Here is a 27972-nt window from a genome sequence, read left to right on the forward strand (position 1 = left end):
GCCAATGAATGTTGTTGGTTTATGAAGTCTCGTCAACTCGGAGGAGAGCGCAAGTGAAGCAGAGAGAATTGCGAGAACTTCGCTCTGAAGACCTGCCTAAATTCAATCAAAAAAGTTCTTAAATCTGTTACATAAACCCGCCCGCGCTTTGGCCTTAATCCCTTGCCCCCCCCCCCCTTTGAGAGGCACAATTAACATTTGTAAAGTAAAAATGCAGTTAAAACATAAGTGTGCCCACCCCCCTTGAAAGTGAACCTTTTTGTCATTTTTTTTCGTGGACAAAATACCCTTAGATTTTGGTTAAGACCCCCTTTTTTTTGCTTGTCAAATTTTTCCTCGGGAAAATATGCCCCCCCCTTCGAATAATGCTGGATCCGCCCCTGCCTTAATCTACCTGATTTTCCGATGGATATTTACCGCTCATTTTGGCACGATGAGGGTGTGTCTCTTCTTGTATTCTTGTTTATAACGACAAGACAGGGGGGGGGGGGGGGCTTGTCAATTTTTTCGTGGACGAAATCACCTTAATTTTTTGTTAAAACCCCCTTTTTTTGCTTGTCAAATTTTTCCTCGGGAAAATATGCCCCCCCCTTCGAATAATGCTGGATCCGCCCCTGCCTTAATCTACCTGATTTTCCGATGGATATTTACCGCTCATTTTGGCACGATGAGGGTGTGTCTCTTCTTTTATTCTTTTATGACAAGACAGGAAATTAAAAACTGCCTGGAGGTTCTAATTAGTTCAAGAAACCTTCAAGATGCACATTCTTCTAATAATCCAATGAAATTCACCGAGGATATGACGCTAATTATTAGGCATTGAGCAGTTGAGGATAAGACGCTGTGATATTAAAAAGAAAAAATAATCGGAAATGTGATTCTGTGTAGGATAATTATCAGATAACCTATAGATCTTAAAATTTGTCGGGGCGTCTGGGGCCTTGAAAAAAAAAAAATTCGATGTTTTTTTTCTTCTATTAAATAGGGTCTACAATGAAAATTGCCTATCGTGGGCAAATAGTGTACGCGGGAAATTATTATCTCACATAGGAGCTAGCCCCCCCCCCCCTCACCGCCCGCCCCCCCCAAAAAAAAAAATATGTAAGGGAGCGTAGCGACCGATCGAAGAAAAATGCTTGAGTGTTCATCTCCATAGCATCCATCGGGGGACGGTGGGTCTTGTACGTGCAAATGAGGGCATGTGATTTCACTTCACGATAAAGAGGTGAGCGGGAATTAAAAAGGGGATTGTCGTGTTTCTCTCTCCAGGCATTTCATTTATCTATACGGGAGAGAGACAATATTAAAGGGGAATCCAGCCTCGGCCATAAAATGTTGTGTTGGGAAGGAGAAAAATAGATTAAACAGAATGGTGAAAGTTTGAAAGAAATCGGACAAGCTATAAGAAAGTTATAGCTGCTTTAAAATTGAGATCACTAATACTATGTAGATTTCAAATTGGCAACTGGGTAAGTAAATTGTGACAAGGGGCAAGGACAACTTTCCCATAGGCCATGTACTTTATTATCAGGGATTTGTGGTTTTCTCCTAAGTACCCATTCCCCTGGGGCAGTAATCTAAATATAACCCAGGTAGTATACTGTTTTATGTCCTCATGAAAGAAAAATATAATTTGGAATAAAACTTTTAGGAAAAATGACATTTTAGCCACAATATGTATTGGAGTACAATATGGAAGAGTAGTCCTTGCCTTACATCACTATGACATCCCATATGTGGCCAATTTGAATTCTCCATGGGTATAGTGATTACCAATATTTACAACTTTTAAAAATTCATAACTTTCTTGTTGTTTGTCCAATATTTCTTTTCCTTATAAAAACAAGTTTTTATTTGGGTTGGTTCCCCTTTAAGTGAACGAACGAAAAGTGCTCATTTTCAAGAACGATTTTATCAAATTTTAGAGACCCATGAACAAATTATGGTAGGGAATGGGAACTTCAATGGCACCCGCCCAGCTTCATAAAGAGGGGGGGGGGGGGCTTAGGGGCGCCTGCCCCTCCCCCCAACAAAAAAAATCACGACCAAAAAAAAATAGAGATTGGGAAAGAGAAAAGGGAGAATTATGATATTATTTTTTATTATTATATCAAAATATATTACAAAGTTGATTTTTTGTAATTAAAATGTTTTTGCTCGCTTGCAACTTTAAAAGAATTTTGCCCGAAATCCTATTTAGAGTATCATAGATTTATAATGGAATGCGTTCAGGGACATTTCAACAACCATTTTTGTTAACTCAAGTAGTATAGTTTCTTGTGAGACAACTTTGGATGGGATGGGGGGGGGGGCAAATGCATCTTCTCTGAAACATTTTGATCTGAGGGACGTAAGGACTCTGCTTCACCTCCACTTTCATCGTTCTCTTTTTGCAAACAGGAGATAAGTCATGGTAGATTAATTTTTACTTTTCTGGCATTATGTGTAAATTCATTTGTGTATTAATTTTACTTTTCTTTGGCAATGTATACTATATAATGTCAAAAAATTGAAATTAATAGATGCAAAAGAAAAGCAAAATGAAATTATAAATGAATTTACATTCCATTTTTTCTCTCTCTCTATCTCTCAAGCACTAGCAGACGACGTGGCGCTGATACGAACAGCGCCCTTTTTGCATTTCACACTCGTGGCGCTGGCCTATCGATTGCGCACGTGTTTACAAACATCAATTTCCAAAACGTGACAGTCTCTGCTAGTACAGGAATCCACACGTCCAACGCAGTGCTGCCCCGCCGTTACCCCCCAAGCCCAGGCCGGTACGTAAGTCGCCGTTGCGTACATTGATTGTTAAACTCACGTGATTTGGACGAAAGAGAATACTGGTTTTACATTCTTCTAAAAACCCCTTCGGCCCTTGTCATGTCCAACAAGGGTAGCATATACGTGGGAAATCTCCCAAAGACGTTTACTGAGGTGAGTAGATTGTGAAATTATGACAAGAAAGTAGAAACCATCATAAATCAATCAAAAATTTCAGGGTGTTTTTTTATTTTAAGTTTAACTAAGAAAGATTTAGGGCAGTAGGGCCTAGTAGTAACGTTTCTTTACTTTGTCTTTAGTGCATTTTTTTCTCGTGGTGGGCGGGCGATGGCTCCTTGGGTTCACCCATGGCTGCATTACATGCTGCCGTGAAGGCGTACAGAGTCAGAGTACTAGGCCTACAGGAAAACGGCACATGCTAAATTGTAACCCAGCCCCAGGACTCGTCCGTGTAATATTAGGCAGAGGATACTCTCCAAAATGGGGTAGAATGGGGTCGCAATAGCACCCCAAATAAAAGGGGGAAAATAGATATGCACTTACCTTGATTATATGGATGAAGATTGAAGGTCTATCGTGACACAGAATCCTGACATCGAGGCACAAACTGGATCTGGACCCTCAAAAAAAGGAAAACTTCTGTCGCGTTCGTTCTCATTCTTTCAAAATTGAAAACAAAATGGCCGATCGATACCGAGAACGAACGCAACGTCATGGAGGTCTAACTTTTCCTTTTCTTGAGGGTCCAGTTTGTGCCTCAATGTCAGGATTCTGTGTCATGTTACTCATTAGACCTTCATCGATCCATATAAACAATCGAGGTAAGTCGGTGCATAATTTATTTTTTCCCCTTTTATTTGGAGTGCTATTGCAACCCCATTCTACCCCATTTTTGAGAGCGCCCATGTCTGCCTAGTATTACACGGACGAGTCCTGGGCTCCAGCCCGAAGCGGGCCGGAGCTCCCTGGGTTAGCTAAATTGCAACACTTGCATGGCCTGGCCATGATGGCCTTTGACTTGAGCGAATATAAGAATAGCTTTTATAAAATCAAGTCCTTCTAGGAAACGTACCGAACAATGTGAAGTCAATACCCCCTATCATGAATATGGCCCTCAAATAGCGTCATTTAAGCGCTGATTTTTCTTCTCGTTGACAAAATATGGAGCTTTCTTCCATTTCTGAAATTTTTAGTCTAATTAGCTAAAGAGGGCGCGCGATTTATCTTCATATCAAAGACACTACAAGGGTACAAAAAACTATTTTACACGTAAATTGATGCAAAGCGTTAAGCAAAGTCGGCATAGTGTCCAATCTTTTTACTGTTAAGTCATGTTTGGTGGAACGTTTGTTTACAAACGAATCTTCTTCTGTCGATTGTGTTGAGTTAATTCAGAAAATTAAAAATGATTATTTTTGCCACTGCTTTGTTTTGGAGCCTTCTTTGTGAGGTGATGAGGATGGAAACTTCTTTCCCTTCATTTTTTTTTTCTATTTTACTTTCTTTTTTTTTCCTTCTCATTTTTTTCCCCCATTTTTTTCTCCTTTTGTTTTTTTTCTGTTAAAGGACAAGTCCACCCCAACAATAAGATGATTTGAATAGAAAGAGAAAAATCAAACAAGAATAACACTGAAAATTTCATCAAAATCGGATCTGAAATAAGAAAGTTATGACATTTTAAAGTTTTGCTAAATTTCACCAAACAGTTATATGCACATCCTGGTCAGTATGCAAATGAGGGGACCGATGACATCACTCACTATTTCTTTTGTATTTTATTATATGAAATATGAAATATTGGAATTTTCTCCTCAATGTCCTGTGAAACAAAGTTTTATTTCTACCTGAACATGTGGGATTTGATTGTTTTCTGGGGTGGACTTGGCCTTTAATTTTTCTTTTTTGGTTGTTGTTGTTTTAGCTTATACGGCGCACCATTCAGTAGTGCTTCATCTTCTGTCTTGTGTTGGATTGGCAACCAGTCAGAAAATGACAATTTTTTGCCATTGCTTTGATTTGGAGCCTTCTTTGTGAGGATGGAAAATTCTTTCCCTTCATCCTTTTTTTTTCTTTCTTCTCTTTTTCTTACTTTCTCTTTTTTTTTTCCTTCACATTTTTTTTCCATTTTTTTTTCTTCTCCTTTTGACTTGTTTTTTCTGTTTTCTTTTATTTTCTTATGCTTTTTTTCTTTTTTTTTTTCCTTCTTTTTTTTTCGTGTTCTTTTCTTTTCTAAGTGAATATTTGCGCTGCTGGCTTCGTTCAAGGCACGTAGAAAAGACGGCGGGATTTTGGTATTAGTGAGTTTTGTGATATTTTCTTCTTGGTTAATGATCTTTGGAATGTTTTCCACAAATAAGTGAAAGATAATTTGTTCAAATATTAAAATTGGCATAAATTTTATCGTTTGTAAACAAAGTGCTCAGCTTTAGTTCCCCATCATATAACAACTCATCTTACATTTCACAAAGTTTCACTTCTTTTCCATGCTTCTATCAGTCTCAAAATTGGTGATATAGAGCCAGTATCGGTTTCCTCACTGTTGATTCCAAACCCAAATTGCGCATGCGCAGAAATCGCAGCTCAATTCATGAATGTTCATGATGGACTATAGATCGAGATCTGAAATGCAAAACGATCCCGATCTGAAATGCGAAACGATCTTGATCTATATAGTCCTATCATGAATATTCATGAATTGAGCTGTGGGGGTCTCTGGAATGGCTCTTGGATTAACGATTGCTAAAAATGCAATGCTCTTGAACTGACCACATAAAAAAGGGTTGTCTCCGGAACTCATTAGATCGTACAGGCGTAATTGGTAGCGGCTACATAAAAAAAGCGCGTGCACGTCTTGCTAGATTCAGATTCATGGTGATGCTCTGGAACAGAAATTTAGGCTGAAAATGGGGGTCTCAACTAAGCCCCCCCCCCCCCTGGGAGATTTCTACTTTCCCTGTAAAATTTCCAGCCCGAAATAAATCATGTTAAAGGGCTAGAAGTTAATTTCCGACATACATGTATTTTAGATCCTATACATGTACATTATTGATTATATTTATAACACAATATGAATTCAAACAAACAAACAAAATATTATGATAAAAATATGTCACTTACCGGTACCGATGTTAACGTGGCCATCTTGTCCTCTTTGTTAGTAGCTAATCATCGAGATGCATACAGAGGGCGGCAGATGTTTAGCATGCTTGCCACATACACGGGTATAGTAATTAGAGATAAATTGGAAACCCTTATTTATTTGTGTATGTGCTGAGATTGCCTTTTCCTCATGCATTTTTTTTACTATAGGAAAATGAAATTTCTGTTGGGCACAATTATTTCACTTTGTTGCAATCTTTCACTGCACATGATCTAATATAAGCTGTGATTTTTTACAAATTGTAAAAAAATAAAAAAGACATTAAGAATGTCAAACATTTAATAAGATTATAAAACGATTTCTCGCAGGTTTATCTTGCCATGGTTCTTCAAGTTTTGTTATCAAAGTTTTATCTATTTCTTTTCCAGAATGATTTCCGTCAGCTTTTTGTCGAGATGGGACCAATCGCATCGGCTTTCTTGAAAGATGGCAAGCCCAAAGATGGAACACAAATGTTCAAATACGGGTGAGGATTAAATTCAAGAGATTTCCAGTGTCAGAGTTTGTGTCCCACATGGGGTACATAGCAAATGAGTCCCTTGGAAAAGACCTTAAGTCATTGGTCCTCTGGTTGCTTGCTTAGAAGCATTCATGCTTTAGCAATGAGTTTTAAAAAAAAGAAATCAAAATCACTGCCATCAGTGGCATATAGAGGGGGAAGGGGGCTTGCCCCCCCCCCCCCCCCCCCCCCCGGAGGAAAAAAAATTCAAGACCAAGAAAAAAAGAGAAAAAGAAAGAAAAGGAAAGAGAGAGAGGTGAAATTATTTTCTGAATATTATGTAAAAATCTATCACAAATTTGATTTTTGTTATAAAATTGTTGAAATTTTTGCTTGCTCACTGTGCTTGCTCGCCAATTTTGATGAATTCTGCCTAAAACGCCCTTAAAATTTTGGGCTCACTATGCAATTGACCTCAACTCTTATTTTATTTTATCTATTTATTGCTCTCTACTTTCTGTTTGTGGTTAGTTCCCCCCCCCCCTCTGCCCCCACACTAAAAAAGGGATAATTTGCGATCCTTTGGACTTAAAGCTTATAATTCCCCTTACATTGTATGAAAAAAATCCTCTTTAGAGACAGCTACAACACCCTGATTTATGGGTTCCAAAAGAGACTGATCAAACTTGTTCAAGGGCAATGCACAAATTCCATTCAGTCAAAATGAACACTTATCTATTTGTTTACACAGGCTTGCTTCAATAACCTTTACTGAGCACATGTCAATAATTCAGAGATTGTTTCAAATACACTTACAGAGAGGCTACATCCCCTCACATCAATTGGCTGTTGAATCCAAAGTATTGACATGTGCTTAGTAAAGATTATTGAAATTAGCATACTATGTGTAAAAATATTGTTCATTTTGACAGAGTGGAATTTGTACAGTGCCCTTGTACAAGCTTGATCAGTTTCTTTTGGAACCCATAAAATGTACAAGAAAGTATTTGCAGAAAACAATTTTTTCACAAGAAAGCTTGTAAAAATCAAGGTTAATTACCACCATATCATAGATATAGATCTGGTACATTGAAATCAACTCATCTTTGTGAAATCATGAAATTTCAGCTGAAAACTGATAATTCTGATGATAACTAACACAAAAAGGCATATGCAGGACAGTGTATTAATATTGCTTGGAAAAATACCCGACATTTTTTTGCTCATTTCTCACCAATTACACACTTTCTTCCAGAGCCATTTGGCACATACTTTTTTATTCATACATGTACATACAAACACTTGGGTAGTCAGTTTATTGGATTCTGTTCAGACTCATTATGAGATTGTCACCTCAACTGGTATTTATCTTTAAATGAAACATTTTTGCTTTTGACTTTTCTGTAGATTAACCCTTAAAGGTAATTAGTACATTGATCATTTAATTGACTGCTCCTTATCAAACTGTCTTTATGTTTCAGGTTTGTAAATTTTGAAGATAACTCTTCCGTTGAGATGGCTATAAACACTTGCCAAGGTAAAGTGGTGCAAGGAAGAGTCCTCACTGTGCGGAGATCAGAGAAGAACAGAAAGTAAGATTTTTTTTTTTTATTCTGCTTCAGATGTGCTTATTTCTCACATTTGTCAATGTGCTCGTGATGCCACTTGTCAGACAGGCAGCCATTTAAGGGGAAGTTCACCTTTAAAAAAGGGTTGGCTTTGGTCAAAGCAGAAAAATTAGAGGGAAATTTTGGTGATGGTTTGATGAAAATCAATCAAAGAATAAGTGAGTTATGAATGGTTTCAATTTGTGACATCAGGGCCCCGTCTTACAAAGAGTTACGATTGATCCGATCAATCGTAACTCTATGGAAATCCATCAGTGTCATAACTTTTTCTACAGGAAATTTGCAAAATGTCCTTTGTAAGCAAAGGAGAACACACCAAATTGTCAAGAAATCAATGAATTTATGGATATACATTCATATCTAGAAATTTTTGAAGAAACATGCATTTTATATGTTGACACTGCTGGCCGTCCATAGTTGCGATTGATTGGATCAATCGCAACTCTTTGTAAGATGGGGCCCAGGTGCGGGTAGCTCCCCTGCATATCATGTAATAGAAGTTCCATGAATTTCATGTTTTTCATGGAACCTGAATATTTTTTTTTATTGTGTAGGTGGTGGTATGAAATGATATTTTTTATTTGACCAAATCATGATACAAATATAAATGACTTTTATATGTGGTAAAAACAAACAGAGCTGAATGGAGCTGCAGTGCTACATGCTGGTCGGGGGTGATAAAAGCAAATGTATAAAATAGCTGTTGCTCAGAGGCATATCACCCCCAATGATGTGCCTGATGATATATCCACCCCACAAATAAAAACCATTTTCATTATTTTCAGAAAATGATATTTATTTGGAGGAGCTGCTTGTCTGTGACGTCACAAAATACAAACTTGAAAAATTCATGTGTAGCTGTTATTCGTTTAATGATTTTCACCAAGGCTTTGCCAACATTTTTCTCTATTTTTCTGCTTTTATTAAAACCAAGATAATAATAATCTGCTTTTATATCGCGCTTTATACATCGGAACGCTGTGTCTAAGCGCTTTACAGATATATTATTACCCCGGTCATCGGATTCAATCGGTCATTCCAGCACACAATGTGTGCACATCCTCCACTCCCTGGGGAGTATTCCAGTCTGTCGCCGGCGCTAGATCGCGGTGTGGAAGGTACAACGTCGTTTCGGTCCGCCCAACAGCGAGCCACGGCGAGCCAAAACGGCGTGCCACTGGAGCACCTCTTGGGGGTGGTCCACGAGAGATAGCGCGTGCTAGATCGCGCTATCTCTGCCGGTGTGAACCCGAGCTACGATAGCACGCCGGAAGTCATCGTTCTACACGCGGGGAAATACATGCACAATGTATACAACGCCATGAAATAAACGTAGGCCGGCTAGCATAATAGGCACAGCGATATCGAGCTCTCAACTAACTAGTACGGGTTCGTAATAGCGCGCGAAATCTTTGACCGCTCTGACCTCATGACGTCACGCGTCATGGCAACAGGACCTCTCAAAAAAGGGGGTGCTACGATAGACTGCGCTATCTCACTGCGGTGTGAATCCGGCGAATGCCAATGGGCGGACCGTGGATGTGCTACGATAGCGCGATCCACGGTCCGCCCACGGTCCCCCCTTGCGGTGTGAACAGCCTCTTAGTGTGTACTGGCTGTTCTTACCCTGTGGCTCATTGAAACCGTATCTAATGGGTTTGGGAATACTGGTTACAGTGAGGGGAAGTTCACCCTGAAGAAAAGTTTGATGTAAAAATAGCAGAAAAAATGATCAAAAAGTATTGGTGAGGGTTTGAGGAAAATCCATTAAAGATTAAGGAAGCTGTTAGAATTTGGATTTGTGACGGTCATGAACAAGCTGCTGCGCCATATGTTATGTAATAAAATGCATAAATTTAAAATTTTAATGGTTTGTGATGGCTTTTTTTTGCATTTTAGAAAAGGGTGTAAAATGATTTGTCTAGATTGATATACTGAATGTACAGTAAACACCATTTTCAATTGAGTTTTTACCACTCAATATAAAGGAAAGCTGCTCATATATGATGTCACAAATCAAATGATTGGAATTCTAATAACTTTTTTTTTCTTTAATGGATTTTTCACAAACCTGCAATGTTTTTATCATTTTTTCTGCTAGTTTTAAAATAAACTTTTTGTCAGGGTGAACTTCCCCTTTAAAGTTGCCACTTTGCAACAAGTGCAAAACTTGCTACTATCTAAATTAAAAACATGCGATCCGTGTGTTCAATTCTGAGTGGATAATGACCAAAATCTCTTTAAACTGCTTTGATTATTGCAGCTCTTTACGTGCGATGATTCCATAGATGTCTCTCAAGCACAAAAACTTCCTTAGTTTCTCAGAAAGAATGAAAAGAAAGAGTAATTATTACGCTTGTTCAGTGAAATTCTACAAATGTGCATAATTTTTTAATTGACATTTAGAATAATTCTCAGATGAGTTAAAGCCATTTTCTTTGCCCCATATTGGTGTTTCTCCGCAGAGCTTTACTTGCAACTCCTGGACGTCCAGATCCAAACTGGAAGGAAGGGTCCCAACAGTATAACAAAGGTATATCTATGGTCATTCTATAAATATTTGCAATTATATGTCGTCTCAACCAGATTTTTGGCCTGTAGACAGTCGTAACATAACTATAACATGGAAAAATTGGCTTCACACATTGCCCTCTCACAGTGATATGATAGATCTCTGTATTTTTTTGCAATGTGCCTTTTTTATGATCGTAGATATTAATACAAAATGAAGAATTTGAATACCAAATCAATTGAATCTACTGAATTTGTATTATTTATGAGAAGCATCCTGAAATTCCCAGTAATCTTTTTCCTTGTCTCTCTTCGTAGGACCAGACGAAGTGAAGAATCTCCAAGGATATGAGGTAATTTAGCATTGATTCTCCATAGATAATAAAAAAATTGTTTAATCCCCCCGGCAGGTATACAGTGCGTATCAAAAAAAATGTTACACTTTGAAAAATCCTGTAAAATTATACATTTGTAATATCCTGAAGATTTTTCCACATTTTAACATTGGTACAGATCCATTTAAGCATATGAAGATAAAACTATCGAAAAATATTTCCGCTTGAGTGAGCACCACTTACTTTTGAAAAGTTAGTGAAAAATGATTTGCGCAGAAGTTTGAAATAGTTATGCGAATAAAAGTAGACCTTAATCATGAAGAACATGTGGAATTTAGCTAGTAAAATTGATTTGAAGATATCTTTTACCTTTTTTAACTTGTTTCCTTGCCCAAAACACTTCGAAGTGTGCATTGCGCCCCACCCCACAATCCGAGGCCATCAAGACGATATTTGCTTTACACTGAGCTGTGATGTACATGAAATGGCTTAGGCTTGATTTTCATTTTGTTAATCATTGTCAAGCTTGGGAAAAGTGTTATATGAAAAATGAAATGTAAACCCACTTTAAATGATAAAAACTTAGTGAAAAAATGCTGGAGATGTCTGATGTAAACTTTTGTTCAGATGCAGTTACATGTATGTCCTCAGATCCAGCTGGCATAAAAAGGGTAAAGGTTGTTCTTAATAAGTGTTGAAAGCTCAATTTGGGTGGCAAAATTGTTACAAAATGCTTGAATGTATCCGTTTTTATCTAAATTGACTAAAAGTGCAAGGGAAATGTATGAAAAATGTTTCGCAGGGTAAGTTTGATTTCGCCCGTTCCCCTTGACACAGCGTGAAAACGAGCATTTCTGCGCAAACAGATTTCTGCGAGCTTTACAAAAATGGACAGTGCTCACTCAAGTGTAACATTCTGTCAAAACTTTTACTTTCATTTGCTAGATGAGACCCAAACCCAATATTATATGTGAAAAAATTACCCACATGTTGTATATTTTTTAATTCCCAGGGCTTTTTCAAAGTGTAAACTTTTTTTGATACGCACTGTATATATCTTGTGAACTGCACAGTCACATGAATGCAAACTTGAAGGGTGTAATCTAGGTCAAAATCAGAATTGAAAATTACATACACAAATACACACATAGGGAAGTAATCTTGTGCACTATGTAGTGTCACATAAATGCAAACTTGGTGAAATGATAAAATCTAGTAAAAAAAACAGAACATGATGAAAATCACAAACATGAGTATAAACATGTACATGTTTATACTGTATATTTTTTAATTCCCAGGGCTTTTTCAAAGTGTAAACTTTTTTTGATATGCACTGTATATATCTTGTGAACTGCACAGTCACATGAATGCAAACATGAAGGGTGTAATCTAGGTCAAAATCAGAATTGAAAATTACATACACAAATACACACATAGGGAAGTAATCTTGTGCACTATGTAGTGTCACATAAATGCAAACTTGGTGAAATGATAAAATCTAGTAAAAAAAACAGAACATGATGAAAATCACAAACATGAGTATAAACATGTACATGTTTATTAATGTTTGAAGACAATGCAATCAATCCTATAAATCAGCACCAGTCATGATCAATTGCTAAGATTTTTGTTAACAGGCCCTTTTGCGTATAATCTTGCAGGAGAAGGTTAGTATCACCCATGTTGTGGATCCACACACCATCTTTGTCCAGGCGGTCAACAGGGAAAACCTGGAGAAGTTCTCTATCATCATGTCAAAGCTCCAAGACCACTGCAACTCTGCACCAAAAGTTCATGAACTCCACCCTGATAGAAACAAGGTTAGTAAAGCACTTACAAAAGTAATTCTGTTGGTCTAAGTAATAGAGAAACATGAATAACCTTCTGGCAAAGCTCCAAGACCACAGTAATTCTGCACCAAAAGTTCATGAACTCCACCCTGACAGAAACAAGGTTTAGTAAAGAACTTACAAAAGTAATTACTGTTGGTCTAAGTAATCAACTCAGAAACGTGAAGCACCTTCTATCAAAGCTCCAAGACCACTGCAACTCTTCACCAAAAGTTCATGAACTCCACCCTGACAGAAACAAGGTTTAAAGCACTTACAAAAGTAATTCTGTTGGTCTAAAGCACTCATAGAAACATGGAGAACCTATCAAAGCTCCAAGACCACTGTAATTCTGCACCAAAATTTCATGAACTCCACCCTGATAGAAACAAGGTTAGTAAAGCACTTACAAAAGTAATTTCTGTTGGTTTAAGCAACCAATAGAGAAACATGAAGAACCTTCTATCAAAGCTCCAAGACCACTGTAATTCTTCACCAAAAGTTCATGAACTCCACCCTGACAGAAACAAGGTTAGTAAAGCACTTATAAAAGTAATTACTGTTGGTCTAAGCACTCATAGAAACATGGAGAACCTATCAAAGCTCCAAGACCACTGCAACTCTGCACCAAAAGTTCCTGAATTCTACCCTGATAGAAACAAGGTTTATAGTAAAGCACTTACAAAAGTAATTACTGTCTAAGCTGTGTATAAGTATATATATAATCTTTCTTTAATACATGCATTTTTCTGTGCGTACGAGTGAGAAAATAAATGACTTTTTTTTTTATAGTGGAACAAGAGTTCCTGCACAGGATGAGTACAGCCACTTTGGTATTTCTTTCAAACTTGCAACATTCTCTTTCTATGATCCATCTGCTTCCAAAGAATAGATATATTTGGAAAATAGCATTACGATACCTTGGATGTTGTCTCGTAGAACACTGACAGACTGAAGCTTCTCAACATAAACTAGAATGCTGGAACATCACAATATATAATATAACCAAAAGAAATAGTGGACACTGAATGACGAGTCTTGATAGGCTGTCAAAGTAAACAAGGTTAGGCTTGGTACCAGAATATTGCGACAATAACGGCCAAAATAATCCAAGTACAGAATGAGGGCAGTTCAATATCATATATATTTCCAAGATTGGAATCCCCTTTTCTATAAAATATCTGCAAAATTTACTTCTCTTTTTTTTTGGTAGATCTATGGAGCAATCTTTCAGGACGATGGAGCTTGGTACCGATGCAGAGTGACAGGACATACACATAACATGGTAAAACCCTACAATAATCCTTTACTACGCTCTATCCTCTGTTTATCATATTGTCAGTGTGGTTGGTTGATTTCCTACTACATTGATGATGATGACAGTTCCATGACAATTGCTCCGGCGACAATTGCTCCTCTGTAAATTCCACACACTAATGGAATGACCAACTTCAACCCTGGATTTAACGCTATACCCTATCCTAATAAACCTTGCATAAAACCTTATTGCAAATCTAACCGCATATCTTAGATGAAATAAAGCTTGGAGCTAGTGTCGTGTCACAATGGAGGTAGTATTGGTGAGGAGTGCTGGTGAAGGAGGTGGTGATGGTGGCGGTGATGATCACACTGGTTTTAGAAATAATTGTAGCTGTGTGATGGTGTTTTTATTGACTTAACCATGGCAACAGGCGTCAGTTTGGCGCACTGACAAAAGCGCGAATTAGTATTAGACACTTTCCAGTATATGCGTTATTGAAATTAAGTGTAGTTTGTACAGGAAATCTGCATAAACCATGGGTTCAACAGATGGTTTTCAAAACCACCTTTGTGAATTCGGGCCTTTTTTGTGTTCAGTTTGGCTGATGGGATGTTCTATCTGACTTTCTGACTGATAAGTCAATGGTGCTGCTTCATAAAGCTGTTTGTAAGATACGCACAAATTACATAAAACAGCAGATTCTCAAATAATTATCCGTGGGTCACCCCCCCCCTTCCCTTTCTGTCTGTTTCCTAGTGCAGCCTCTCTATACTTCATATGCAAATTAATTATTTATAATTTCTTCAATGTTAATCTACATTTGCCACTCTCCGCCCAGGTGTAGTTAATGGATACCTGGTAGGAAGAAATTCCTTGAATGCTTGATCACCTAGGTAGCCCCGCTAATGTCGGGGTCGTAACATTTTGTTATGCAGGGCCGTTGGGAGAACAGTTTTTCGTAATTTAAGTGTCTACATGTACCTTGGGTAAATATATCATTATTATTATGAATTTCCAATTCTAGGCTCAGGTGATCTACATAGACTATGGTAACGGCGCCGAGGTGGAAATCAACTCGATGGCAGAGCTCTCGGACGAGCTTGCAAGCATCAGTCCTATTGCTCAGAAGATCAAGATTATTGGTGTAGCTCCCTCGTTGAAGGACTCATCAGATGAGGCTAAGCAGGTTTGTTGATATTCATCAGCTGTTAATCTTTATTAGAATTTTCAAGGAAAAATTAAAACTTTTTGTTCAGTTGACAAGAATCATTGACTTTTGTCAGTGTAAAGTCTAATTTATGATTTACTTTGATTAACATGGTTCTGTTTTGTTTAGTCCAGTAGCCACAAACTATGCTTCATGGTACTTTGAAAATAATTGATTGACTATTATGATAGTAATAATAATTTACATTTTTATAGCATTTAAAGGGGGAGTGAACTGTTTTTTGGTCTGTCATTTACTGTGTGTTATAAATAATAGTTTTAAAATATACAGTTTTTTATATCTACATGCTACTATTACTGCATAGAATAAATTGTGACCTACATGTATAATTGTATTTGTATAGAGGAACTAAAATGTTCTGAGAGGAAAAGTAATTGTTTGCTACTTGGTAACATAATTACGGCGGTATAAATGTATTGAGTAGTTAATTAGCATGTTATCTTTAAATTGGGTCTATATTACTAGACTACACTATCATTAGGGGTCAGGAAACTGGCCAGGTATGAGAAGTTGAGGACACGAGATGGTGCTATTGGTTCGTATCTGCTTTAATACTCTCATCGACCTCTAATCGCTTTACAATGTAATTATTATTATCTCAGTATGTACATGTTTTTAGTAACAATTTCAATTCAGTTATTCTTTGTCTCTAGCCATATATGCACTTATCACTCCATTCTTCTGTTTCCAAACCAGGCTTACTCATTCATGGAGAGCCTGGAGGCCGCAGATGGAGAGAGCCAGAGTTTGAAGATCATCATCGCTGATGGTGTCACTCCCCTGGAAGATGGCTCCCTGCCAGTGCAGCTGTTCCAGAACAATATCAACGTGGCACAGACTGTGAACAAGAAATTCGCTCCAGGGTACCAGGAGAAGGTGGTCCATGCAGGCTCCAAGCAGCTCCTCAGCACTCCCCATCTGATGCCGGGTGGAGCAGGCGGAGCTGGGATCCAGCGAAAGAACAAGGAGTTTCAAGGAGGTGGAGATGTGAACGGTATCAATGGTAAGGCGTGAATTGTAGGGGTTCAAAGAGGGATGGGGCTCCTGACTGTCATTTGGAGCAGGTGGAGCTGGGATCCGGTATAAAAACGCAGCTTGTAGGAGGTGGAGATCTGAATGGTATCAGTGGTAAGAAGTGCATTGTTGGGGGTCCGGGGAGGGGGGGGGGAGATGGGGCTTCTGACTGTCGTGTGGATCAGGTGGATAGGAAAGAACAAGGAGTTTCATGGAGGTGGAGATGTGAATGGTACCAGTTGTAAGAAGTAAATTGTGAGTATAAGGGTCCAAGAGGATGGGGTTCCCAACTGTCATGTGGAGCAGGCGGAGCTGCTGGGATCCAGTGTTAAAACATGGGAGTTTCCACGAGGTAGAGGAGATGTGAATATCATCGTGTGGGACGGTATCAATGGTAAGGAGTGAATTGTTGGGATCCAAAGGGGACTGGGCTCCCAACTCTCATGCTGAGCAGGTAGAGCTGGGATCCAGTATAGAAAGAGAAACTTCTGGGAGGAAGAGGAGAAGTGAATATCATTACCAGTGGTTAACAGGTATTATTGGAGTCCATATGGGGATGGGGCTCCAGCTCATCCAATGAAAGATGGAGCTGGGATCCAGTGAAAAAAGAAAAACCCTCAAAACAAGCAATTTCATGGACGTGAAGATGGTAGGAGCATGTATTGTTGGGTCCAAGGAAATAACGGGTGGACAAATGGAGTTGGAATCCAGCATAAAACATACCCTCGTCACTCCATGTTGAGCTATGACTGACTTAATTTATATCATCTTTCTGAATTCAGCCGGGTTTTAGAACTTTGTTCAGTACTTTTTCAATTCCAACAGGGGATGATTAATCTTTTGGTGTCTGGTCAATCACACAGCTCCAAAACTTAAAATGAATCTGCTCTTGGGAGGAATCTGACTAGGTGTTGAGCTAAAAATGATGTGATTGGGGTCATTGCTAGGGATGGCAATCTAAATTTTTGCTTCAAACACCGACACCACCACTGAACTTGAAATCAGCCACAGTAGTATCAAGTACTTTGATCTTGTGGTTTTGACTCTCGTCTTTCAATCATAGAGACATGGCTTCGAATCCCAGCCGCGGCAAGTTTTTTTACAGCAAGAAATATACCTTCATTGTGCCGCACTCGACCCAGGTGAGGTATATGAGTACCTGGCAAGGATGTATTCCTTGAGAAACAGAAGTACGTAACAGCTGCACTGCTAAAGCTAGGGTAGTTATGATGCATTATTGTAGAGCACTTAGAGACAACTGGGCCCTGTCCCACAAAGAGTTACAATTGATACGATTAATCGTAACTCTATGGAAATCCATCAGTGTCATAATTTTTTTCTACGAAAAAACTTGCACAATGTCCTCTGTATGCAAAGAGAAGCCGGTGAAATTTTCAAGAAAACAATGAATGCATGAATATACATCATAGCTTAGAACTATTTTGAACAAACATGAATAATCGATGTTGACGTTGCTGGCCGTCCATAGTTACGATTGATCGGATCAATCGTCACGTTTTGTAAGACGGGGGCCCAGATAAGGCAAGTGATTAGCGCTACACATAATGCAGGCCTAGTTATTATTACTTGCAAAAGAATATATAAGGTATCTCTCTTTCTCAATTACGGTAATATTCACAGGGCACAAGCCACACCATAACCACAGCAAGGAGATGAGTGACCTGATGAAGAGAGTACAGAACTTGGAAAGTGTCTTGGAACAGCTCAAAGATGATAAATTCATCCTTCAGAATCAACTCCTGAATTACAAGGTATGGAGAAACAAAAAGAAATACAATAAAGCTCTCCTACTTCAAAAATGAAGGGCAGTTTCGTAAATATGATCAACGTTTTTTTTTGTCCGACCCCCATTTTCTCATTTTGTTTGTCTCGCCTGAACAAAATTTGGTTGAGAAGCGCTGTGGTGTAGCCGTTCTGACTCTCGCCTTGTAATCAGAGAGTCATGTGTTTGAATCCATCCATGGCCTAGCGTCCTTTGGCATGGCGTCAATCCACACTTTGCCACTCACCCAGGTGCTAATTCTGTACCGGTAGGAAATGACCATCATTGTGGTTGGTTTAGCGAGTGTGCGCCTAACAGACTGCTAAAAAGCTATGAATCCAGTGACCGGGTAATAATTGTGAAGCGCTTTGTGCAGTCTTGGATTGATAATGCGCTACATAAAAGCCAATTAGTATTATCATTAGATACCAAGTTATCGCTTTTCATGTTACTCTATTGGTCTGTTAGTCTCTTCCAAAATGTAAAAGTTTTTGTTCAACTTGCTATCATTTCTGCATCAATTATGTTTACACTTGGCACATGCGATCCTTGGGTAATACTTTATGTGTGTTCGTAAGTATGATGGGGTCAAGGTTATCTAGGGGTCAAAAGGTTATATCCATCCTTTTTTCAAGCTTATTTTCAATTTTCTCTCATTTGTTTATTTCTACCTCAGTTGTGTTAACACTTGGTACAAATAATCATTGGGCAATACCACACGTATGTTCATGAGGATGATAAGGTCAAAGGTAATCTCGGGATCAAAAGGTCATATTGCGTGTTTTATTGATTGCGAAATCAGGCAAGACTCGTTCATGAACCACCTTCACTTCACTTCATGAACTGCTCAAGTTTGAGAATATACAAATTTTTCCTATGTACTAACAGACAAAATATTTTCAGGTAATTGCGTGCAAGAGGGGATTATGTACTCTATGGAATCACCTTGAATGCTATATTTAGTAAATTGGAATATTTTGTGATGTAAAGATTTTAAAAAAATTTTCTCCTGTATTATGGTATTACAGCTAACTTTTTTTTTCTTTTGTTGATATTTTTATCATAAGACATTTTTCATTTCTTGATAAGTGTACTGTATATAAAGAATCCCTCCCTTTTCCACCCAAATAAGAGCTAAAGTTAATGGTGATCATTTTCATACTGATTTTGGACAGAAAATGATTATTGTAGAATTTCTTTATACTACTTTTCATTTCTATAGAGGTTTGTTTTGTGCCAACATTACAATTATTATTGCGTTATATGATTTTATTAGAGTGAAGCGCAGAAGAAGAAAGAGGAAGAATCCAACAAGATGAACAATATTCTGCGAACTCATCTATCCCCTTTGACTGAGAGCTTCCAGAGAATCAAAGAAGCAAGGTAATGATATTGGCCGTGTTCGCTGGTGGTGTTGATGAGGATGATGATTACAAATGGTGGTGGTGGTGTGGTGATGATGATGACGGTAGTGGTGGTTGTGTTGTGGTGGCGCGATAGCTCAGTCGGTAGAGCGGGGGATTCATATTCCGGTGACCCCGGTTCAATTCCCACTTGGTGCGCTAGTGCCCTTTGGTAAGGCATTAATCCTCAGTACCAGGTCCTTCGGAGAGGACCTTAAGCCGTCGGTCCTCTGGTTGCTTGCTTACAAGCATTCATGCTTTCTTAGCAATAAGGTAAAACAATCACAACAACCAACAATGATGATGCAAGTGGTGGTGGTGGTTATGATGAAGATGATGGCAATAGTGATGTAAGTGGTGGTGATGATGGTAGTGGTGGTTGTGGTACATGTAGTGTGGTGGTGGTGTTGATGGTTGTGATAATGCAAGTGGTGGTGATGGTGACAATGGTGGTGGTGATGGTGGTAATGGTAATGATGGCAGTGGTGATGCAAGTGGTGGGGTGGTGATAGTGATGATGATGACAGTGGTGGTTGTAGCTATGATGATGGTAGTGTGGTGGTGGTGGTGTTGATGATTGTAATGATGCAATAGGTGGTGGTGATGATGAAAATAGTGGCGATGGTGCTGGTGTATGGTAGTGGTGATGGCAGTGGTGGTGTTGGTGGAAATGGTAGTGGCTCAGTTTCTGATGATGATGGTGTTATCGATAATGGTAATGGTTGCATTGAGAATCGTGTTGGTAAAGAGGGTAGCAGCAGCAGCAGTGGTGTCCCTCAAGGTGCAATATTTGGTCCTCTTTTTTTCTTCTAAAAATGCAGGATACGTTTCTCAGTTGACCCTGACGTGAAGAACACTATCCAGCAGGCCATCGATCTTGCAACCAAGAGACTCCATCCCTTCATGGAGGGTAGTCCGTCCAAGGAGAAGGGCGACCTCATCAGTCTCATCCCGGACTCGGAACCAGTCGGTCTCAAGTTACAGGAACTAGAAAGCATGCAGCAGGTCCTACAGAATCTGGAGTCCAAGGTAAAGACCTTTTTTATTACAGTAAGGCTGCTCTTTATTGATTCATATTTTTGGCTGCATTGTATTGTGTATTTGTCCAATTGCAGTTCAGGAAAACCATCAACTCCATATTTATTATGAGAACTACCTTGTTTGCGATTGATTCAAATAAAAACTCACACTGAGATTGATTTTGAATTGTTTAGTCCATAGATTTAGAGCAATATTAATTTGAGTTTGATTTTATTCTATTGCAATCCTTGGACTAACCTGTTGGAGACTGAATGATCTCACTATAGCATGTTTTCCATAGATTCATTTTCCAATTGACTTACTGCAGTTCGCACAAAGAGGAATTGTTCAATGATAGTCAGTGGTGGTATAACAGGTTTATTTCATTAGAATTTTTTTTATTTTTGTCTTTTGAAAATGAGTCATTTGATATTTATCACAAACTTTGCAATTGCAATATTTTAGTCAAAAGCCTTGGTAATTCATATATTGTGGTAAATTACCATCAGTATCACTCTCTATTTGATTTAAAGATTTTATATACTTTTTTTTCTTTCGTTAGGATGAATTGGGCGATGCAATGCTGAAGCGAAACGATGCCCGACACGAGGCCTACAAAGCACTCACCAATTTCATGGATGATGTCAAGAAATTGCCCATTGCCAAGAGGCTCCAAGATATTGAGGTATGTCAGGAGCATTAACACAGTAATCCCAGAGAAGGGCAGGGCAATTTTTGTTTGAGAAATGGCCTCATGGGGTGTTACAAGTGACTTGCAATTGATCGAAAGTCAAGTTCAGGTCTAGAAATCAATTGAAAGTCATGCATTTATTATTATTATTTATTTGGCATAATCAAACACATAAACAACATATACATGTATACAAACAATAGGATAAGGAGAGTCACATGGATGCCAAGAAAGGAAAAAGTTTAACTAAATAACTATAACCCGAAGGTCTTCCTTTCACAAATTTGTAATTGATTGATGGTCTGCGTCTTGTATAAACAAATATGAATTGATTTGCTTTAGTTAAAATTGATCTATCACTTGCAAATTTGCATCTGAAATTTGCAATCGATTGAAAATATGTTTTTGCCATACCCCTTTAGACTCCAGTTGAACCACTGTCCTTTTATTTATTCAGGGGTGTGAGAGCTCAGCTTTTTAGCTGCTTTCAGATTTTTTTTTTTTGGGGGGTGTTGATTTTCAGCTTATTTTGGTTTTCCTCTGTACAAAAACTGTGGGAGCTCTTTCACTGTTTCAGCTTTGTTCAGATCTTTTTATTTGTGACCACTCACACCCCTGCATAAAAGGGTAACTTCAAAAGCAGCAAGGTGGTTGGAAAGGGAATCCCTAGGCTGTTGCTTTCATTGCTTCATCGCTAGTAGTACTTGTTGAACGAACCAATTAGATCAACTCACCAAGACCTGTATAGAACGATAATAGCCTAAGAGGGGAAGCACCAGGACCTGCCATACTGAAGAGATTAGTACTATGGAGCTACGGATTAGACTAGAAGTATCAAGACCTGGACTATCGACAAGCCATCTATTGGGTAGCCAAGTATTCCCAAAACTGGCCTTGGTCTGGTCTATTCATCAATTACTGATTATCCATAGACCGGAAGGACCAAGACCTGTAACTCTAAAGAGCCAAGTATCACAGAGTCCAGGACGAGTAGTGTCAAGACATGGACCATCAACGAGCCATTCATCAAGTGGTCATGACCGGTCAAACTCTGTTTAACTGAGGACACACTTCAAACAAGCAGCACAATATACTCTTTCTGTGTCAGGCCAAATGGAAATTTTGAAGGGAAGCAAGGTGGTTGAGATGGGTGCCCAAGGGTTGTTGCCTTCCTTGCTTTCGTTTAACGTAAGACCGTTACTGCCATACAAATGACAATCAACACTTTCATTATCGTCACAAAATTAGACAGTCAAATGTCAAAACCTTGATAGTATCTTCTCTACTGTGTGCTCAACCACACAGCGTGGACCCAAGTTGACCACATTTACTTCATGCTTTTCTCTCTGAGTTCTCTTTTATTGATGGATCATAGTTCACGGATGGAAGCCACCTTAGAGCTGCCAAGTATGACAGCTTTTCAGTTTTAGGACTGAATAAAGAGAAGAATACTGATGGTTTCAAGAAAAATACTGATTTCTTAAGTTCCAGGTGTAGGGGAAGGCGGGGTAAGTTGAGCATAGGGGCAAGTTGAGCCACCACCCCCAGGCTATTAATGAATCAGTCAGACATTGTGGTGGTGTCATTTATTGATGACCCATTGCATAACCCTCAACCCCACCACATTGTTTTCAACTTTCAAACAAAAAGTACTTTTTTAGAGGGAAAAATACAAATTTCAGCCAAAAAAGTAAAAAAGGGTGTGAAATAGATAAGTGCTTTTTACCCACACACGTCTTTACATATATTATAGAAATAAGAACAATATTGTTAGTCCAGGTATGTATTCTCACTCTTGTCATAGTCTTTTGATGGATGCATAAGAAATGTGCGAGTGTGAAAATATCGCAAAAAGTTCGGGCGGGGCTGATTTGAGCCAACCAACATGGGACAAGTTGAGCCATGGTAACTCTTATGGTAATATATAATAAAAAATTAAAAAACATAAAAAGCCATTGATATGCAGGCAGAAAGGAGCAAATTCACATGACAGTTCTTTCACTTTTAGAAGATGTTAGTATTTATAGAGAAATAGCAAGTGAAAAGACTTTAAATGAAAAATTGACATCCTGGTTCTCCCGCATACAATTTGTACATAGTTTTTGTGGCTCAATTTACCCCAGACGGTGGCACAACTTACCCCACAGATGGGGCAAGTTGAGCCATTTGACATAAGTTTTTTCAAAGGTCACAACGATTTTCAGTGTGGGGGTAGAAAGTTATATATAGGTGAAAAATATTTCCCAAGAATCAAATTTAAAGGCAAGGTACTTATTTCTACAATATTACTATTCATATCAATTCTAACATGCAAAATGCAAAAAGTGTCACAACTTACCCCGCCTTCCCCTATGTGTTGTCCTATGGTAATTCTTTGATTTCCTCACCCAAATACTGATTTTCAGCTTTTATGATACTGAAATGTTCTTGTTCTGGGTGGCAGCTCTGCCATCTTGACCCGACCAAAATCGACAAATTTATGTTGTATCATCTCTCTCAATTCTCTTTGAATCATAAGATGTTTATTTATTCATTTATTTATTTAATAATAATAATAATAATATAGGATATTTATATTGCACACATATCCACCTTGTTAGGTGCTCAAGGCACTCGTATATTACCAGGCTAAGCTAGGCGTTCGCAGCGCACACAGCTTCTTGAGGAATTACTTCCTACCGGTACCCATTTACCTCACCTGGGTTGAGTGCAGCACATTGCGGATCAGTTTCTTGCTGAAGGAAATTACGCCATGGCTGGGATTCGAACCCACGACCCTCTCTTTCAAAGTCCGGAGACTAATCCACTGGGCCACAACGCTCCACAATTACTTATTTATTTATTTATTTTATTTATTTATTTTTTAGTAGGGTGGCTCCATCAGTAATTGGCATACAGTTGTCATTGGAGGCCCTACAACAAAAATACAAACATAACAAAAATTATTATAAAAAGCGTACAATGTGAAGTTAAAGACAAACAAACTGTTAAGAAGAGAACAACACAAAGGGCCAGTTTATAAATTAAGGCTATTACAACACCAAAATAAAAGACCAAATGAGAATTCTGATCGAGCATTTCTAAAGAAATTATGGTAATATTATGGTAGGATATGGTAAATCAGTTGGAAATTGGAGTATGGGTCCTATCTAAACCCAGCCAAAGCAACCACATTTACATGGTGTAATATCTCTTGTTACCTTTTTTTGTATTGATAGGATATGGTAAATCAGTTGGAATCGGAGTACAGCTCCTATCTAGACCCTACCAAAGTGATGCAGCCAGATCATCACGTAGCAGACATGGAATGCTTTGATGAATACCAAGCATGGCTGGTAAGTCGGTGGCTGCATTTGATTGATTGATTACTTTATATCCATGCCACAAATGAACGTACAAAATAAAAGGAATGGACAATAATGTTTCATAGTAAGATAACAGCAGTCTGTGCTTTGGAGGGGACAGTCATAAGCACAGCGCCCCCAAAAAAGGATGCCCCTCCCAAAACAAAAAAACTACCCCTCATTTATCAAAGTGTGCCAGATGGAAATATCTTCAAAATGTGTCTCTGAATATATTTCTAGGATCTTTACCTACACCTTAATCTAAGGCTGAACCAAAAGGGGGCCATCATGCCCCCCCCCCCCCAGCTCTCACTACCTCTCAAATAGCCCAGTCCTTCCAGAATGATTATTGTAACAAATAGCCTGATATTTGTCTTACACAGGAAGAAAGATGCGCGAAGATAACTCCTCTACGAGACGTAACCAATGAACTGAGGGCTAAATGGTGCGAGTTACTCACTGACATGAATAAGGTATTATGGCTTCCTGTGTTTATACAGAGCAAGTAAAGTTCCAATGTATTTAGAGAAATGTGGATGCTTTTGTTCTTAGAGGCACTGTCACATTATTCTGTGCGAGCCTTGCGGGTGACTAGTTTTACTACCTTGCAGGAGCGCCGGCAAGTCTGATTTGCAAACAGAAATGTTTGGAACATGCTCAAAACTTGGTTGCAGGTGAATTACAGGTGATTGCCTGCAACTCCCCTCGAGGCTTGCACGTAGTAATTTCTATTAAATCTATAGATCGTGGTCCGTTTGCTTTGTTTCTGGCCTTTCGGGCAGAGGGTCGTGGGTTCAAGTCCCAGTCATGGAGCTAATTTTCATCAGTGAGAAATTCATTCATATTGTGCCGCACTGGACCCAGGTGTAGTGAATAGGTGCTTGGCAATTGTCATTCTTCGGAACACATGTGCAGCAGATAGCAGCCAGGCTGAAGCCAATGTAGTAATGACGATTAGGCCCTCAGTCTCTCTACAGAGTGGATTAAGGGTGCAATATTGCAATATAATCATTCTTTCAGAGATGGGAGAAATCCGTTCAATAAGGAATTTAAGTGTGACTTTTAGTCACACTTAAACTTCCGAGAAACACCCCATCATGTATTTCTATCTCTGTATTACCTGATTTTTGTTCAAAACATTTACAGTGAGACTTTTCCAACTACCAATCTTTCTTTTAGTCCTTCCTGTTTGATGGCAACTGCTCCCCTTCTTTGGAATCTTCTGATAAGCTAAGGGAGGACTTTGAGGTTGCCATGGAAATGGAATTAACGTTCACTCTCCATGGATACACGCCATCAGTTGATCTTGCTGACAGCACAGCATTGAAGACTAAACAGGTAAAAAAAGGGAATAATTGACTAAGGTTTACTTCTGATTGGTCTAATGCCATTACGTCCTATTACCAATTCATCTACTATCATTTGGTCTACCATCAGTTTGTCCACTATCCATATGGACTAATTGCCATTTCGTCCAGTCACCATTTTGTCTAATAACCAGTTTGTCCAATAGCCATTTAGTCCATATACCATTCGGTCTAATTGGACTAGGTGTTTGTTGGGCGAAATGAATGAAAAGAAAACTGGTATTAGACCAATGGTTATAGACACACTGGTGATTAGATAAAGTGATTATTGTACCAAATGGTTATTGGACCAAATGGCTGTTAGATGAAATGTTGATGGATGAACGGCATTAGACTAAGTGAAGGTAGACCATGTGGTGAGTGGAAGAGTTGGCAATACACGAATCGGCAGTTTACCTTGACTAAGGGTGCATTGTAAGGAACATGAAATCAATTACAAGTCAAATGGAGACCCTGAAATAATTCTCAAGCTGGGCAAATGATCGTAAAAAAGTGAGTTAGTTACATTGAATATACTTTTTTTCTATGGACTATAAAAAAAATGATGTACCAAACAAATGCAGATGGCTGTTTTGATAGTTTTAATCAGAGCCAAATTTTGTCTTTTTTATTATTTTCCAATGTTCATCTTCCTGTAATGCAGCATATTCCCATTATTTGGAACTAAAATAAATTATAAACTGGATAGGAACTTTTAGTGATAACTTTACTGTAATCAAGAACAGGATGTGCCTAATTGGTTTGACAGATTTGGAGCTAATCTTATGACCCCATCTAGGATAATTTGAATGAGTTCTAATCCTCTTTTATCACCTTCCACAATAGGCCAAGGGTAAGTGTGCTTCAATAGATTTGTCTCAACTTTAATCCCTTTTTTTTCTCCAAAGCAACATACTATTATATATACTGTTCTCTTTGTAATGAGGATTAGGAACGTCCAATGGTAGTGAGTTATATACATATATTATTTTTAAGTTGAGACTCTTTCAAATGGAAGAATTTCACTCAAAATTCATTTCTGGTGGCTTTTTGTTGGTTCAGCCAAGTGTTTCACAAAGATTTAAGTATGCCTTAGGGTCGCACTTAAACGCCGACGCGTATATGATATGCAACGCGCAATCTTATTTCACTAATTTGCCCTCAGCCAGTCAGATGAAAGAATTTCTAATAATTGCCAGCGAAAATCACTTGCAAAAGTTTTCATGAAAAGCTCCCCATAACTTGAGAAATTCATTTTGTGGGTGCATCGTGGTTTAGTGGTTCTGACTCTCGCCTTTCAAACCGGGTCGTGGGCTTGAATCGTAGCCATGGCGTGTTCTCCTTCAGCAAGGAATTTACCCACACTGTTGTACGCGACCCATGTGAGGTGAATGGGTATCCGGCAGGATTAATTCCTTGAATGCACTGAGTGCAGGTGACGGTAGCTGGAGCTAAAGCCTGGGTAATAATAGCGGCACTTTGTATCCTCATTATTGTGATTATTTTTTTAATTCATTTTTGACAGGAGCAAGATGTGAGAGAAGTTGAGGTGATCTCCTCCACGGTGCACGCCTTGGTGAAGGCACTCGTCAAGGAGAAACAGACGCTGGCCAGTCTGGCCCAGGTGTGTGAGAACTTTGCGTCGATGTCCGGTCAGCTGAATCCGTGGTTGAACAACAAACCCGACGTATCCGGTCTGCAGAGCCTCATGAAGGAGGTCAAAGCCCTCCGGTCGAGACTAAGACATAAACTTGCTGATAAGAGAGACTTGGAAGAGGTAAGACTTTGTATTCTCATCCCCCTTTTGCCCTGCCCCTCCCCCCTCAGCTGAATCCATGTTTGAACAACCTGAAGTTTCCTATCTCTAAAGCCTAATGAAAGAGGTCAAAGCACTTGGGTCGAGACTAAGACATAAACTCGATAAGAGAGACTTGGAATAGGTAAGGTTTTATATTCTCCACACCCCTCTCTTATCCACTCCTCTCAGCTGAATCTATGGTTGAACAGCATATGAAGAGTTTAGTTGCAAAAGGGGTTAGGTCCACTTTGGACCATTCCAAGAAAAAACATGTTTTTTATTCTCACTTATTGCAATATTCTTATGAGAAACTAAATTGTCATGATGTACTATCCTATCATGTGAACATAAAATTGGGTATAAAAGAATTTGACCTGTCTTCAATTTTTTTCTATATA

General features: G+C 38.7%; 1 protein-coding gene across 2 annotated transcripts in view; it reads left to right on the forward strand.

Moving 5' to 3' along the window:
* The first annotated feature begins 2605 nt into the window (after window positions 1–2605).
* The window catches only part of LOC129281586 (serine/threonine-protein kinase 31-like), a 52254-nt gene continuing 26887 nt past the window's right edge, over window positions 2606–27972 (forward strand). Inside the window, exons 1-17 of one of the 2 annotated variants that reach the window (XM_064113329.1) lie at window positions 2606–2937; window positions 6313–6410; window positions 7865–7975; window positions 10477–10544; window positions 10841–10875; window positions 12519–12677; window positions 13900–13971; window positions 14972–15133; window positions 15872–16178; window positions 17831–17961; window positions 19249–19355; window positions 20197–20404; window positions 20958–21080; window positions 24305–24421; window positions 24814–24903; window positions 25610–25768; window positions 27302–27553. In XM_064113329.1, coding sequence (XP_063969399.1) covers window positions 2884–2937; window positions 6313–6410; window positions 7865–7975; window positions 10477–10544; window positions 10841–10875; window positions 12519–12677; window positions 13900–13971; window positions 14972–15133; window positions 15872–16178; window positions 17831–17961; window positions 19249–19355; window positions 20197–20404; window positions 20958–21080; window positions 24305–24421; window positions 24814–24903; window positions 25610–25768; window positions 27302–27553 — 2253 coding nt within the window. In that variant the 5' untranslated portion in view covers window positions 2606–2883. The remainder of the gene's footprint in view (window positions 2938–6312; window positions 6411–7864; window positions 7976–10476; window positions 10545–10840; window positions 10876–12518; window positions 12678–13899; window positions 13972–14971; window positions 15134–15871; window positions 16179–17830; window positions 17962–19248; window positions 19356–20196; window positions 20405–20957; window positions 21081–24304; window positions 24422–24813; window positions 24904–25609; window positions 25769–27301; window positions 27554–27972) is intronic. The other variant, XM_064113330.1, reaches the window with a different exon arrangement.

This window comes from Lytechinus pictus, chromosome 18, assembly GCF_037042905.1.
Source record: "Lytechinus pictus isolate F3 Inbred chromosome 18, Lp3.0, whole genome shotgun sequence".
Lineage (NCBI taxonomy): Eukaryota > Metazoa > Echinodermata > Echinoidea > Temnopleuroida > Toxopneustidae > Lytechinus > Lytechinus pictus.